Source organism: Manis pentadactyla, chromosome 5 (genome assembly GCF_030020395.1).
Source record: "Manis pentadactyla isolate mManPen7 chromosome 5, mManPen7.hap1, whole genome shotgun sequence".
NCBI classification, from domain to species: domain Eukaryota; kingdom Metazoa; phylum Chordata; class Mammalia; order Pholidota; family Manidae; genus Manis; species Manis pentadactyla.
Genome location: NC_080023.1, coordinates 159,020,741 through 159,037,767, shown reverse-complemented (window position 1 = coordinate 159,037,767; position 17,027 = coordinate 159,020,741). Strand labels below are relative to the sequence as shown.

The 17,027-nt window shown below is 42.3% G+C and overlaps 1 protein-coding gene across 1 annotated transcript in view; it reads right to left on the bottom strand.

Annotated features, from left to right (window-relative positions):
• Positions 1-10,456, bottom strand: part of LOC118920853 (lipopolysaccharide-binding protein-like) — a 30,363-nt gene extending 19,907 nt beyond the window's left edge. Inside the window, exons 1-4 of the mRNA XM_036902301.2 lie at positions 10,219-10,456; positions 9,416-9,530; positions 7,045-7,173; positions 6,478-6,633 (exon numbers count right to left, since the gene is read on the bottom strand). Of these exons, the coding sequence (XP_036758196.2) occupies positions 6,478-6,633; positions 7,045-7,173; positions 9,416-9,530; positions 10,219-10,339 (521 nt within the window). The 5' untranslated portion in view covers positions 10,340-10,456. The remainder of the gene's footprint in view (positions 1-6,477; positions 6,634-7,044; positions 7,174-9,415; positions 9,531-10,218) is intronic.
• Between the last annotated feature and the right edge of the window lie 6,571 nt (positions 10,457-17,027).

Sequence of the window (17,027 nt, the reverse complement as noted above, 5' to 3'; positions counted from 1 at the left end):
TTTTGAAATTTTGAACTATGCGATGAATTAACCACAAAAACATTTACACTTTTTTGAGGTTTAAGAAGGGGAAGTAAGCCTAATTACAAGCCTTAAATAGAATTCGTGCCTCATATCAAATTTACCGAGTATCATAATTCTTCCAAGTGGTAAAGATACCTCAAGACAAATGCTGGGCATCGAAGCCACAGGGCATAAATATGCAAAGAAGTAAAAAGCTAACCTTTTCAAACAATAAGGCTTCTCTCTCACTTACCAACTTAACATTTCCCTGTATGGCCCCGGAAGATGACTGGTTAGCCAGAGACGGGTAAGATTCCTCAAGGGAGGAACAACCTAAGACAGGCACAGTCGCAGGGGGGCCATCAGGTGAGAAATTGGGGATCAACAGAGGTGAGGCTTAGAACCTCACCCCCCCATTCTGAGAGAAATCTTCTGCATACGTGGATGTTTTATTGCCCTTGTCTAGCTTGGATTAACACATAGTCTGCAGGCACACACCTGATCATCTACATTTGCTCTCTTACAACACTAAACTATGTTTTCTACCTTTATCTTGTATCTACCTACCACTTCAGCATTTTATTAAAAATAAAAATAATAAAGAGAGAAATGTGGTATCCACATATAAATCAAGTATAAAAATCAAATGAATATTCATATTTGAACTGACTGTTTATAGTTCATAATGCATGAGCAAAACCGAAAGTTTCTGTGATGACTGCCCTTGTACTGTTCACCATGTAACTTATTCACTATGTAAGAATTTGTTCTCCATGTAAGAACTTGTTCGTTATGCTTCAGAAGATTGGAGACTGATGAAAATTAGGCTTGGGGTGGATTAATGATTGTGCATTGAGCATTGACTCCCCTATACAGAATTTTATTGTTGTTAACAACCATTTGATCAATAAATATGAGAGATGCCCTCACAACAACAACAACAACAACAACAAAAAGTACACACTTCCAATTGTAAAATAAATAAGTAACTGGGATGTAATGTATAGCATAAGGAATATAGTCAAAATATTGTAACAACTTGGTATGGTGATAGCTGGTACCTAGAATTATCATGTATATAAATGTTGAATCACTGTGTTGTACACCTGAAACTAATGTAATGTAATACTGTGTGTCAACTACCCTTCAATAAAAAATAATTATCTACAAAAAAAAAAAAAAAAAAGAAGGGGAAGTAAGGCAGAAAACAGTAAGGAGTTGCCTCAGAAACTTAAAACTAGAACTACTATCTGATTCTGTAATCCCACTTCTGGGTATTTTTCCAAAGAAAATGAAAACACTGACTCAAAAAGATATCTGCACTCTCACATTCATAGCAGCATTATTTACAATGGCCCAAAATGGAAACAATCTAAGTGTCCATCAGTGGATAACTGGATAAAGAAAATATGTGTATATAAAAGAATATTACTCAGCCATAAAAAGGAAGAAATCTTGCCATTTGTGACAACATGGATAGATCTTGAGGGCATTATGCTAAGCGAAATGTCAGATGGAGAAAGTGTATGGTCTCACTTTAATGTGAAGCTAAAAATAAACACCCCAGAACAAAAAACAAAACAAGCTCATAGATACAGAGAACATCTGGGTGGTTGCCAGAGGCAGGGGATAGGGGTGGATGAAATGGGTAAGGGTGGTCAAAAGGTATAAACTTCTAGTTAGAAAATAAGTAAGTTATGGGGATATCATGTGACACAGCATGGTGATGATTTGTATATTTGAAAGTTGCTGAGAGAGTATATATTAAAATTTCTCATCACAAGAAAAAAAAAATTCCATAACAATGTCTGGTGACAGATGTTAACTAGACTTATTATTTTGTGATGTCTACAAATATCAGATCATTGTGTTGTATACCTGAAACTAATATAATGTGTGTTAATTATATCTCAAAAAAAGGAAGTAAGGCCTATTCTTTATAGCCTCCAAAATCCACCAAACAGCTTACTTGGCCATTTAGCAATTAGTCACTCACTCATTCATTCAACAAATGTTTGCTGAGCCCCTCCCATGGGCTAAGCACTGAGTTAGCTGTTGCTGGGACATTGGTGAATAACCTTGTGGAGCTCATAGTGTGAGACAAATTCACTTCAGGTAAAGCTGCCTAGAAAGAGCCCCTTCCAACTGCAGACACCGTTCTCACCTGGGGGTGAGGGAAAGATGGTGCGGGAAGTAAGTGAACTAAGTTAGTGGAATTACTTCTGGTAAATTTTTTTCTCCCATAAAACTTTCTGTACCATTTGATGTGTGCTGATTGTGATGTGTGTTATAAATGTATGCACATTAAATTCATGTGGTAAAATTGGACACAAGTGTTTGCTGGGGTTCTGAAAAAAGCATTTTGTATTTTCTGGGACTCTGTGCCCTGAGCAAGCCAGGGACCCATACCCTCGTTGAACCTTGGCCCCTGGATGGGCCTGAGATACTCTGCCCTAGAGACCATGGCTGGGGTCCCCAATAGCTGTGGTGAGGGTGTTGCTTCCATAAAAGCCTGCCCCCTTTTGGCTACCCCAAAAATGAACTAAGATACGATATGAAAAAGAACTTTCAACATCAGCACTCTCGGGAAGACTCATGCCAGAAGATGATCATCAAAAAAACCCCAACAAAGATCCACGCACTGCTACAGGTGTAGATGCACTCATCCCACCAATTCCTGGACTTGCCATGGGAATGAAGAAGGAGATATCTAAGCTGGCCTGTGCATACAGTAAAACAACAAATTTGACTGGATCTATATGGTTGGAACTCAACCAAGAATTAGGAGAAGTGCAAATTGTAGCACTCCAAAATCTTACAACTACAGACTATTTACTGTTAAAAGAACATATGGGATGTGAACAGTCCCCAGGAATGGGTTGTTTTAATTTGTCTGAATTCTCTCAGACTGTTCAAGTTCAGTTGGACAATATCCACCATATCATAGATAAGTTTTCACAAATGCCTAAGGTGCCTAACTGGTTTTCTTGGTTTCACTGGAGATGGCTGGTAATTACAGGTATGCTTTGGTTACATAACTGTACTCCTATTATGTTAATGTGTGTGCACAATTTACTTAGTAGTTTAAAGACTATATATGCTGAAGTTACTCTACAAGAAGATATGTCAAAGAAATAATCAATCTCCCCATGTTTTCTTCCGCCTGCTACTTCTATAGCTTTCCTCCTTCCTTCCTAATTACAACCCTTAAATAGAATTCGTGCCACATATCGAATTTACCGAGTATCATAATTCTTCCAAGTGGTAAAGATACCTCAAGACAAATACTGGGCATAGAAGCCACAGGGCATAAATATGCAAAGAAGTAAAAAGCTAACCTTTTCAAACAATAAGGCTTCTCTCTCACTTACCAACTTAACATTTCCCTGTATGGCCCCAGAAGATGACTGGTTAGCCAGAGACGGGTAAGATTCCTCAAGGGAGGAACAACCTAAGACAGGCACAGTCGCAGGGGGGCCATCAGGTGAGAAAATGGGGATCAACAGAGGTGAGGCTTAGAACCTCCCCCCACCTGTTCTGAGAGAAATCTTCCGCATACGTGGATGTTTTATTGCCCTGGTCTAGCTTGGATTAACACATAGGCTACAGGCACACACCTGATCATCTACATTTGCTCTCTTACAACACTAAACTATGTTTTCTACCTTTATCTTGTATCTACCTACCACTTCAGCATTTTATTAAAAATAATAATAATAAAGAGAGAAATGTGGTATCTACATATAAATCAAGTATAAAAATCAAATGAATATTCATATTTGAACTGACTGTTTATAGTTCATAATGCATGAACAAAACCGAAAGTTTCTGTGATGACTGCCCTTGTACTGTTCACCATGTAACTTATTCACTATGTAAGAATTTGTTCTCCATGTAAGAACTTGTTCGTTAAGCTTCAAAAGATTGGAGACTGATGAAAATTAGGCTTGGGGTGGATTAATGATTGTGCATTGAGCATTGACTCCCCTATACAGAATTTTATTGTTATCAACAACCATTTGATCAATAAATATGAGAGATGCCCTCACACACACACACACACAATATATATATATATATATATATATATATACGCACTTCCAATTGTAAAATAAATAAGTAACCGGAATGTAATGTATAGCATAAGGAATATAGTCAAAATATTGTAACAACTTGGTATGGTGATAGCTGGTACCTAGAATTCTCATGTATATAAATGTTGAATCACTGTGTTGTACACCTGAAACTAATGTAATACTGTGTGTCAACTACCCTTCAATTAAAAAAAAAAAAAGCCTGCCCCCTTCAACATCTATGGGTACCCTTCCAACTCTGAGTCAAAGTACAAAAGATTGAAGCAGTAAGAGACTTTCCATGCATCACAGATTACATACAGTCATCCTGCACCCATTCCTCTTCTCGTTGCCCAAATTCAATCCAGCGTCCTAAATATGCCTAGAAGTACTCTTTCCCCACCTCCACTACCCATCAGTGCCTGGGGTTTCGTCTTTCCCAGACAACTGCCTCTGCCTCCTCTCTGGTTTCCCTCCATCCACTCTGTCCTGCTCTACTATTTCTAAAGGAAGATAATCTTCAAAAAAAAGCAAAATTTTTTTTGTGTGATTGTATCACTGTCCTTCTTAAAATCCTCCAGTGACTTCCTGTTGCCTAACTTCAGGATAAAGGCTAGATTTTGGCTCCACTTATTCCCTTCAGTTCTTCTAATTAATCAACCCTCCTCGAGGTACACTGACCTCCTTTTACTTCCTGGAAAGCAGAGGCTTTTCATACCTCAGGATCTTTGCACATACTTCTCCCTCAGCCAGAAAAGCTCTCTCCTCCTCCTCTTTCATTAGAATTCAAAGCTCCTTTCAGGTGTCGTTTCCTTGAAGAAACTGTCTTTGCTTCAAAGGCGAGGTAAGTCCTTCTATGTACATAGTATCTGTACTCTCTGTTGGGCCTGTTAACACAGCTATGTTGAAGGTAATTCAATTTATATTAAAATATTTTTTCTTTCCCTACTGTAATATAAATTGAAGCAAGGTGGGACTCTATTTTGTATCATCTTGTAGGATCTGATAAATAATAGGGCATCAATAAATATTTGTTTGAATGAGTAAAGCTACTAACTTCCCATTTTTGCGAAGAACATGTATATTCACGTTTTCTGTGTCCATATCAATAGTACCCCAAACATGCAGCTATCACCACTGAAACAAAACAGCTAAAACATTTTGCTGATCCCACTGTGTCCCTTTCCACTTTTTTTGGGTATGAAAACCATATAGAATTTCATGGCTTTGCTCCTGAGAAATGGGGTATTATGTCCACCCAATTAAAACAACACAATGGTTTGAAGCTATATAGGCTCAACTAAAATTTCCTTTCCCAAATGGCACCTGAAGTTCAAATCCTCTATATTTGTGCAGAAAATATTTGTCAGTTGCATAAGTGAACAACTAACAGTCTCTGAGTTTCCCCAAACATAAATATAAACTGACAAGAGGACCCCACGTTTCTGTTGACATTTTGTTTCCCTCAACATGGTCACCCAACGAATAAATTTCCAGCGAAGAGGTAATGGGCTATTTATTGTTCGCCACTGTCCCCACCCACCCCCACCAGTTCCATTCTGCTCTTCTCTGTGTCCTGGGGGGCTGACATCTACAGATTCAAGCTCTCTTGCTCTCTGGCTTTGGTTGTTTGGGCTACTGGGAGGCACAGGCAGGAAGGAGAGAAGAGCTGGAGTATTTATACCCAGATGCCTCCTGGCTCTGCTACAACAGTCCTGTCCCATGGCCTCTTCTGCTAGGTTCCAGATTTTTCTAAGCTATGGACATCCTTCCCTGCCCTCTTACCTTTAACCCTAGCAGTGATACTATGTCCCTGAGGTCACTTGTCTCTGGGTGCTTTGGGAGCCCTTAACCCTGCTCACACTCCAGTTAATATTCTCTTCAGGAGATTCTTAGCAGTTAAGCCTTCCAGTTGCCCTCTGCTTTCTGCCAGTGTCTGAGTGAAGCAGGGCCAACCAAAACAGAGTGAGAAAGCGGTCACCCTGGAGATTACCATCATTTGATAGTCACCAAGCTTCCCGGCAAGTGGCTTTGGAATATTACATTGCACTTAAAGACAGTCTTGCCCAGGGCTCAGGCAACTTTTTCTTAAAGGGCCAGAGAGTAAATATTTTTGGCGTCGCACACCATATGGTCTCTGTTACAACTACTCAACCATGCCTTTGTATTACTAACACAGCCGTAGATAAAATGTAAATAAATGAGTGTGGCTGTGTTTCAATGAAACTTTATTTGCAAAAACAGGTGGCAGATTGGATTTGGCTGTCCAGTCTTAGTCCACTGACCTCTGATCTTGGTGTATCTTAATTCTTGCTCTTATGCCCCATCAGGGATGTCCCCTGGATGAACTGAATGCTGAGGCAGCTCTGACAGTCTCCAGCCAGTGTAGGGGGTCCCTTACCTTAGGTGTCCAGAGATAGCAATCCTGACTTGGCCAATGGAGTTGCTGCAGTGGGCCACAGAGGCAGTGGGTTGCCCAGACTGGTGCTTGCCCAGGTTCAGAGAAACTGAGATGGAAATTCCATCCACACTCAGATCAAAAGTACCTTCTAGGGTGCTGGTTGGGAGAAATGAGAAGCAAATGGTGAATAATCAGTCACCTCCAGGAAAAGGAGCCGAAGCATGTAGATCCAGTTTTGTCTCCCAGTTCCCTGCTAACTAGTGTTACCCTGACTGAGCCTCAACTTACCATGAACTAAAATAGTAATGTTTTATTTAAAAAGCATTTATTATTTGCTATGTGCCAGGCACATAAATGCCTTACACCTGTTGTTTTATTTAATCCACATTTGAGTCTATGAGGTGGGTTATTATTAACTCCATTTTACAGAAAAAGAAACAGGCTTAGGGATAGTCAGATCCAGGTTCTTTACAGATCGGATGTTGAAGAACCAGAAATGGGAGACCAGGATGGGAGGACATGCCTTTGCCCAAAGTAGCGAGACATTCTAACCTACATACTACTCACATGAAAGCCTTTTTCACCTTCCAGTTTCCTCTGACAGACATGTAGCTGTTGGACAGGGAAGCTCTGACACCCTGCCCTGGGTGTAAGCTCAAATCCGTGTCCCGGAGTTCAAAGCGCTTTATCTTCAGCCTAGGGAAAGAAGAGTATCAGGCCCAGAAAAACTAGAGGCACATGAGTCCTCTGAATGAGTCCTCGGAGTCCCTTCCGGATTCTCACACTCTTCCAAACTTACTGACCTAAGTTACAAAGGACAGTCAAACCATCTCGTTCACTTCCTTCAAGGTCTGTGCAGGCTCTACCTCCTCCAGGAAGCCTCCCCCAACCTTCCAAGACCAACACCTTCCTTTCTTCTTTGATACCCATCCTCGTTAGTTGTTCCTGTCCATCCTTCTCACTCGACTGTCACCAGTGTGAGGCCCCCGTGAGCTGGCTCTGCGTTACGTGTCTTGGCTCCACAGCTGGAGCCTGGGCTTCTCCAGGAAGCAGCCTTCCCTGCCCACCCCACTCAGGTACAAATAAGGGCTTGCAATTTAGATCTGAGATCACCTGCTGGTGACCTGTGGGCCATGTATGATAAATACGCTATAGATTTTCTTTTCTTTTCCTATCATATTTTACAAAATTTGAATCAGTTGCCCACATTTTAAAGCTGGGAAATTTCAAACTTAAAATGTGAAGGAAAAAAACCTGCTGAAAAAGTCAAAAGGCAACATTCATATTCCCTTGTAGCATCCATCAGCTGCAGGTGAGTAGCAGCTGCGTCCCTTTAAATGGGGCAGGTGCCCTTCAGGTAAATGTCTCACTGGTCATTTGCCTCTTTATTCTCAAGCCCATTCCCTGACCTTTCCTTGCTCAGACCCATGCTGGATGAGGCTGACCAGTGCAAACTATATTTCCCAGGATCATTTGCAACTGGCTTCTAGTTAGGATCGACCAATGGAAGCAGTAGGGGGAGATGAAATAATAGGAAAAATGGAGAAGCCAGAATATTTCTTCTTCTCTTTCTGCCTCAAGTTGTCTTTGGCAGTAGGTACATCCCCACATTGGGTCCAGACAGGCAACCCCTTCCTACATGATCCCAGCTCTTGAATAGAGGCCCCAGCTCCTGCATTCTGTGAAATGCCTCCTCTTTGCCCAGCTCTGGGGATGTTAATGTTAATGACTTTTTGTTGCTGATTTTTGGGTTGCTTCACCATCCCTATTTGGCTTTTCACCTCTTCTAACATCTCTAAAGTAAACTCCCTATATTACATTCCCTCCCTTGAAGTTTCTGGTGTGGGTTCTGCTTTCCTGGCTGGGCCGTGACGGATAATACCACCCTTCCTGGTATACTCATCTGCATTACCCACTCATCTGCGGCCATTGAGTTTGTGGCTCTTGTTAGATCAACACTCATTAAGTTCACTCAACAAACACTCATTGAGATTCTGCTCTGTCAGACCTGACTCCAGACACAGGGGTCACAGAGTTTCAAAACTCAGTCTCTGCCCTTGAAGAACTCACAGTTGGTAGTGGGTCTGGATGTGTTTACTGGCCACAGTAGCCTATAGCCTATGGAGAAAACCAGGTGCAAGGGGTGCTCTAGGGCTGGGGAAGGGGCACTGTCTTCTAAGTGCCACGGCCTGCATATTGCATGAGCAAATTTAAGATAGCTCCTCTTTGTCCACTGATTTTAGGAAATTATCTTGTTAGACCTGGGGAGGATTCTGAGATGCAGGATTTTTTTATCAGTGGTGGATAAATGATCCCAAAAGACCTATTCTGGACATGTAGGGGGCTGGAGAAGGAAAATCCAATCAATGAAGAAATGGATGAGAGAGAATAGGGGTGAGGACTCTGAGACTAAATGTGTAAAAGATGGAGGGAGATCAAGGTCAGTTAAGTCTCGCAGGAGGGAGATGACAAACCAGAGCCTGTTTACCAGGAACCAGAAGGCTCTCTGCTCTATTCGTCACTGAGGGTATGTGCGGATGCTGTCCTCAAGAGGTAGTCTGTATATAAAATGTGAATAAATTCTGGAAAGACTTAAGGTCCTTGATTACAGACTCCTAACAGGCTTTGAAGGAATGGATGGTATGTCTCAAGCTGGTTCCAGGCAATGTGGAGAGAAGCCAGGGGTTCCTAAGAGAGCAAACATCCAGGGCTAGTCTCTTCAGGACTGATCTAGGGGCTGGGGAATGGTTTCTAAGGGTCTCCTCCCAACGTGATGATTCAAGAAACACATAACATCTTCCAGAAGCTTCCCAAGAGTTGGCCATGAACCTTTCGATTTTAGTCCAAGTGATGATCCCATGTTTATCCTCCTCCCCCAGGTTCTAGGTCCCTGTTCTTCTTCCTCTGCTGCTGCTGTGGCTGAGAATGGAAACCTTACCAGTTAAATTCATAGCTCACTGTTAGAATCCAAGAAACTTTGTAGCTTCCTGAGAAATTGGGCAACTCCATGGTGGACAGCTCCTTCTTCAGAATGGCTACTCCATACTGGCGGGCTGGGGGGAAATAGAGGGAGTCAGCTCATTCGGCGGGAGGAACCCCCCCGGTTGGGTGGCTGGGTTGGAATCACAAGGATAGGATTCGACGCAGGATTTGCCACTTACAATTCATGTAATCCCAAGCAAGTCCCTTAAATTCCCCAAGTCTCAGTTTTCCCATCTGTAAAATGATGATGATAATAATAATAATAATAATGCCAACCTGAGCCTGAGAATTAAATTGGATCATGAACTGAAAGTGCCAGCTAAGTATCAATCCTTGTTATTTATTCATTTGACAAGAACATGGAAGCAGTGATGGAATACAGTGAAGCTTTTGAGGAATCATTTACTGCAGTCTGGTCAAACCAGAGGCCTTTCGCTACTGCTTGGGCCGTATGTTAACAATGCAGATTCTCAAGCCCAGCTTCAGTCGGTCTTGGGTGGATCTCCAGAATCTGTATTTTAATACGTGTCCCGACAATTGTCAGGTGGATGGGCCGCAGACCACCCTAGGAAAAATACTGATCTAGTCCCATCCTTAGCCTCTGATATTCAAGATGAGGAAACTGAAGTGCAGATGGTGACACATCCAGGGCTTCGAAGCCAGACAGTGGCAGAACCCAGCCTGTGATTCCCTGTCCTGCTTACCACACCACTTTGGAGGGCAACAATGGGGGCCCGAGGACCAACCAACGCCCCTTACCATATTCTAGGCCTTTTCTGGTGATCCTGACCACAAAACCAGGATTAGATGCCCCTTCTCCAAACCTGGAGACCTCTGCGAGCAGCAGTAGGGCCACAGCTATGCAGTATAGTCTGGCCATCAGCCTGTCTTCAGCTGCTTCCTGGGCAGAGGTGGAGGTGATCAGAGTTTCTTCGTGAGAGCCTCCTTACTGAAGGTGACAGCTGAGGCTGAGGTGCTTATAAAGCCAGGGGCCGGATGAGGAACTGAACCGGCCGGGAGGGAGGGCGGGGAAGACTCAAGGCTTTGGGGCAGCTCAATTTCCAGCAACTCAGGATAGGGAAAAGGTTGCTTGTGAAACTGTTTGAGGTTTATTTCTGGCCTGAGGGTAGGGGAAGTGGTGCCCCAGCCTCCAACCTCTTTCTCTTTCAAGCTCTGCTGCTCAGTGCTGCTAGAGGAGCCCCCCCACCCCACACACCTCTCTCGAGCTGAACACCTCCATTCATTCCTCATTATTTACAGCCCGGCAGTGAAGGCCACCACAACTTGGGTGTGACGCACCTCTCCAGCCAGACTTTCCGCTACCCCAGCCTGGGGAGCCTGCCCTCTGCTGGAATCCGCTATTTTCCACTTAGATCACACAAGGCCACCTCAAGGTGGGCCACAAATATGACAAATGGAAACCACAACTCTAGGCTCCAGACACTTTTGGATTATCTTTTGTCTACATTGTTTTTTAATTAACTTTATGAAGGTATCATTTATGTGCAATACAATGCACACATTTTAAGTGTGCATTTCAGTGTTCAATGAGTCTTGACACTTGTAACCACATTGTAATGGAGATTTCTGTCACACTAGGAAGCTCCTTCGTGCCTCTTCCCAGTCAATCTCCTTCTCCACTCCTCCTATCAGAAAACCACTGATCTTCTTGGTATCCCCATCAATTCATTTTGCCAATTCTAGGACTCCATATAAATGGAACTGAATGGCACACATGCTTTACTGACTGGCTTCTTTCATGCTGCATTGTGTTCTTGAGATTAATCCATGTTATTTTGTGTATCAGTAATTCATTCTTTTTTATTGCGGAGTAGAGCTCTGCATGGTAGCTAAATCAATCCTTTCATTGTATTAGTTTTTAATTTTCTTCAAATAGAAAATACAGTCACATGATTTAAAAAATCAATCAATAAAAAAGGATGCACAGTGAACACTCTTGCTCTCTCCCTCTTCTGCAGATTCCCAGTTTCTATCTCTACCCCATCAAATCAACATCAAATCCTTCTGTGGTAAGTGGCAGGAGACACAGAAAATGCTTTGATAGCTGACATTCTAGGGCCTAACACAGAGAGGGAGCAATCAAGACAGTAGAGGTGCTTGAGCTTGGTTTTGAAGCATGTGTAGGAGTTTGACAAATCAGACATAGAGAAGAAAGTTATCCTGGGCAGACAGTAGCATGAACCGAGGCATGGAAACCTGAGAGAGCGCTGCACATTCCGGAAGGCACAGAGAATTGTGGGAGAGTAGAGAGGAAGGAGTGGGGATGGAGGAGAGAATGTGAGATGAGGCCCAGCCACGGGCAGGCATCTCCTCCTGAAGGGCCTGTTAACTAGTCCTTGTGGAAGTATGAACATGGAAGAGCTTTAATTTTACAAGAGTTGATAATCCCCATGCTGTGTTAAATTCTCCTTTTTCCCTGGACAGGGGCTCTCTTCATGACATCCCAGTCCTTATTCAGACATTTCAGTCACATTTGGTTTAATTTAAGACTTGGCCCTGTGCTTGTAAAACCTTAATCTCATATTCTACTTAATGTTTCCCTCTACCCTTCACCTCTGGTGGTCTGCTGACCATCTTTGCATTCTTTGGCTCGTATGTGTGTCACCCTGAATTCTGTTTTCATCTTCACACGGCAGTCTCCCCGTGTGCACGTCTGCCTCCAAATTTCCCCCTTTTATAAGGATGCCAATCATTATTGGATTAGAGGCCCGCCCTATTGACTCATCTTAATTAATTATATCTGCCATGACCCTATTTCCAAACAAGGTCACATTAGGGCTAGGACTTCAACATATGAATTTAAGGGAGGGGGACAATTCAACCCATAACAGTGTCCTGTCAGCTGTAAGAAGTGAGGATGACAGTTAAAGTCATGGTGATGCTGACATGTGAGACAAGGTCCAGTACCACTGTTCCTCCGTGAGCCTGTATCCCGTCCCCTAGATGAACATAATGCTATTAATCTTGTAGGGTTCTCAAATAAGATAACACTTGGGAATGTGCCGAGTTCCTGGTATCTGCTGAGCCGGGACAGTGAGGTCATCTGCATTTGGGGCTATCCCTGAGCTGGCCTCATGAGATCAAATCTTCCTGGAAATGTAGAACCAACAGTAGAGAGAAACTTCTAATCATGGTTTTCACTTCTATTTTGGGTGAGACGTGAGGTCATGGCCAGAAAACTGGAAGTTCATGCTTCGGAATTCAAGAATTAAAGCTCCTCAAAAGCTCTGGGCTGACAATGTGCTCTGGAGACATCTTTACAGGCGCTATCTTTTTCGTTGGGCCCTCCAGGGCATCTTGAACATGTCTGATTTAATGTTTCTTTTGCCACCTCATCCTAGGACTGGTCTCCTCACTGCTGTCCACCCAAATCCCTCCTTTCCCAAGGACAAGGAGCTCACTCCAACCTGTGAATGCCCATGGGTGGCCTAGCCTTAGCATTTTTTGTTCTCTCCTTCCATGGGGCCAGTTGACCTCTAGCTTGTGCCCACCCCTCTCCTGCACAGACTTGATCAAAGCAGGGGGCTTGTGTCTGTCGTAAGTCCTTTATCCAGGCTCAGTTCCATCCATCTGCTTCTGCCAGGACTGGACCTGAACTCTAGTTTACCTAATTAAAAAATATCTTCACAGGCAATATCTGTACATGATAAAAAAATGGCACAAAAGGGTGAGAATAACTCTTCCTTCCACCACTGACTCAGCTCTCCAGCTGCCTTCCTCAGAGGCAGTATCTTTCTCACCCTTCCAGAAGCACTTTGTGACCACGGAAGCACACACGGTAACACAAATTCTCAACACCTTGCTCTTTGCACTTAACTAGAGCTTAGAGATGGTTTCACGTCAGCACATGTAGACCTGGTTCATCTAATTTAATGACTGCGGAGTATTCCATTATATGGAAGTTCACAATTTTTATTTACCCTGTCTCCTCCTGGTGGACATTTGGATTACTTCCATTGTTGCCATGACAAACTATACTGCAAATAACATCATTGTGCAAATGTGTTTGTGTGCAAGTATGAATAAGTCTGTGGGAGTTATTCTTGGAAGCAAATATTCTGGGGATATTTGCATTTACAAATTCTGCTAGATTTTTGCTATATTCCCTTCTAACACATTGAGCTCATCCATATTTGTCTGTTTCATTGTGGGAAGGGATGGGGGCTTTGCCTCTGAAGCTTGGTCCAGGAGCTGGAACCCACTTCTGATTTGTAGCCCATCACATGTCTTTTTCCTGACCACTGTTCTGTAATTTTTTCCCCCTCTGAAACACATGCTGAAATATATTTACTGTATAGAAGACAGTCTTCCTTATCTTATTTACAATTGTATGCCTATCTTCCAACATGCTATCTGCATATAGTAGGCAGTCAATAAATATTTGATAAATGAATGAGTGAAGGGAGACTGATGAACTTAAGAACTTGCCTTTCCATCGCTCACACTCAAATGGGCAAAATGAAGAAACATTTTGTGGTAGAACCAGTCGGCTGCCTAACCCAAAGCCATTTTCCTGCAAGCAAAATGTTCACTCATCCCCCATGTGACTCTAGTATATTCTGACTTGTCTAAGGTAGTTAATATCATTCCTTTGCCAGTGATGAGCTTAGAAACATGTGATCCAGTTCTGGCCACTGTTAGGTGTAGAAGTCCCCTGAGGAAGGTTTCCAAGGGACAATAAATAAGCTGTATGGGGAGATATAGCCCCTCTTCTGCTGGAGGTTGTCATACAGGAATGTGATACCTGGAGCTGTGGCAGTTATCTTGGGATAATGAGGGGAGCCAGCCAAGGACAGCCTGACATGCCAAGGATGGCAGAGCAGAAAGAGAAAGAAGCTATGGCTTTGGTTAAACAGGGAGCCACTGAATGAGCCAACCCTAGAGCTGCTGGATGTGGAACTTGCCATTATAGGAGATAATCATTTATTGCCATTTTCTCTTACTTACAGCCAAAAGCAACCTAAATGAAACCTATTGCCTTGATAAGTTATAAAACTCACATGCCTAAAGTATATTTACAATGCAGACAAAGGACATTGGAAATGTCAGGAGCCTTATATATAATGAATTTGTTTTGCCTAATCAAATTAGGGGGAAAAATGAAAACAAAAGTACTATATATATGTATTGTTGAAAATTTGGTAATATAGGCAAGCACAGAGGAAATAAAAGATTTCCATTTCCTTATTGTCAAAGGTAAGCAGTTTCAACATTTTGAAATATATTCTGCCAGTATTATTTCTCTATCTCTGTTTCCTTTCCTTACATATGAGGTAAAATATGTATAACAGTAAAATGTAATGTGATTTATTTAGGTGTTTTGTTTTGTTTAGCAAGCAGAAACATTTCCTCTCTGCTGTCAAATAGCCTTTGACAGTGTGATTTTTGATGGTTGTGTGCGCTTTGGGAGACTGCTCTGCTGGATTTCCTGTTGCAGCACCCTGCCCTCCAGTTAGGGATCTAAAAGGTGGTGACCAAATGTGGTGAGACTGCATTTCTCAAAGTGTGGTCCTCTAGTCATTGCAATAAGTCATCCAGATAACATTTTAAGATGCAGATTCCAGGGCCCATGACAGCAGCACTAAAGTGGACTCTATGAGTGGGGCTCAAGAATCTCCAACTATAACCAGCCCACCAGGTAATTCTGATGCACACGGAAGTGTGAGAACCTCAATACTCATCCCTGATCACTTTCGAGGTGAAACCTACCCACTCACAAGCTGAGTCAGGGCACATCTTCCATGTCCATTTTGGGTGAGTTTGGTTTTATGCCAGTCTCTCCTTTTCTTAGCTTGGACCATTCTTTGTATCTTCTACAACAACTGCTCCATATTCTGGACAATCTTGGGCCATCACATTGTTTTCTGTTATGAGTATTCTAATTGACAATTATGCTCTACTTCCCTGCAGCTCCCACTTGATGGCTCCAGTCCTGACTAGAACTGTCAAGAAAATGCCTAATTCCTTTCACGTACAATTTTACACCCATTCCTTCTTTCCTTTGTTCATTCAGTACAAATGCACTGGGTACCTGCCATGTGCCACACACTGCCCTAGAGCTGAGGCATAGTGGTGAGTGAGACTTCTCCCAAGGCTGGCTGCTACTCATCTGCCAGGTTCCAGCTTATGTATTGCTTCTCAGTGAGGCTTCCCTGGATGACTCCATCCAAATGGGCCCCACCACCCTTATTCTCTATCTCAGTACCCTCTTCATTGTTTAATTTGTTTTGCCTACATTCTTGAAGGATACTTTTGTTGGGTATAGAATCCAGTTCTTCCTTTCAACACTTTAAAGATGTTGTTACACTGTTTCACGGCTTTCATTGTTTCAGACCCCAAGTCATCGATCACTCCAATCACTGTTCCAAGTGTGACATTTTCCTCTCCATTTTTGTTTTTTCAGCAGTTGTATTATGATGTGTCTAACTGTGATTTGCTTGTATTTATCCTGCTTAGGGTTAGTTGAACTTCTTGAACCTGCAGTTTATATCTTCCACCAAATTTGAAAAAATTCTGGCCATTATTTTTTTAAATGCTTTTCTTCTGCCTTCTTTGCTCTCTTTTATCTTTCTGGGATGACAATTACATGTAAGTTGGGTCTTTTGATAATGTCCCATAAGTTCCTGAGGATTAGTTCACTATTTTTTCCATCTTTTTCTCTTTCTGTTCTCAGATTGGCTACTTTCTATTGAGGTTGCTTCATTTTTTATCACTTTCAACATGCTGTTAAGTCCATCCAGTGAATTTAAAATCTTCAAATATCGTAAGTTTTCAGTTCTTGGATTTCCACTTGGCTCTTCTTAAAAGAGTTTCCATATTTCTGCTGAAATGTCCTTTTGTTCATATGTTCATGAGCAAATTTTCCTTATGTCCTTGAGCATAGTTACAATAGGTACTTTAAAATTGTTGTCTACTAATTCTAACAGTTGGATCTCTAGATGTAGGTCTCTTGATTGCTTTTCCTTTTGAGTGTAGGTCATAGTTTGCTGTTTTTCACCACTGAGTAATTTAGGATGTATCCAAGACATTGTGAATGATACAAAAGCTATAGATTTTGTTATGATCCTCTAAAGAGCATTGCCTTTTTTTTTTTTAAGCAGCCAATTACTTTGGTTGATCTTAATGCAAAACTTGTTCTTTTCTGGGCTGGGAAGCAGCTGAAATTTCAGTGCAGTTGTTTTAGCCTTCATGGGGCTGTTTAGAGTCTGCATCACGCGTGCGTACTTCAGGAGTTAGCCAGAGATTTGGGAGTTCATACACGGAATTTGAGGCTCCTCCCTCTCTGACAGGTGTCTTCCCTTGCTTTCTGCCACTGTGGTTACCCCAAACGGTGTCTTCAGGCTCTTTACACCAGCAAGACTCTGACCTTCCCTCAAATTAAAAGCCATGAACCATGGGAAATTCATTGCTCTTATTTCAAAGTTTAACCCCCACCAGGATCTCCCTGCCTTGGATTGTTATTCAAGTGTCTGCAGATGGTTGTTTTTCACATTCTATGCAGCATTTAGAGCTGTGACAGGAGAGAGAGAGAGAGAGAGAGAGAGAGA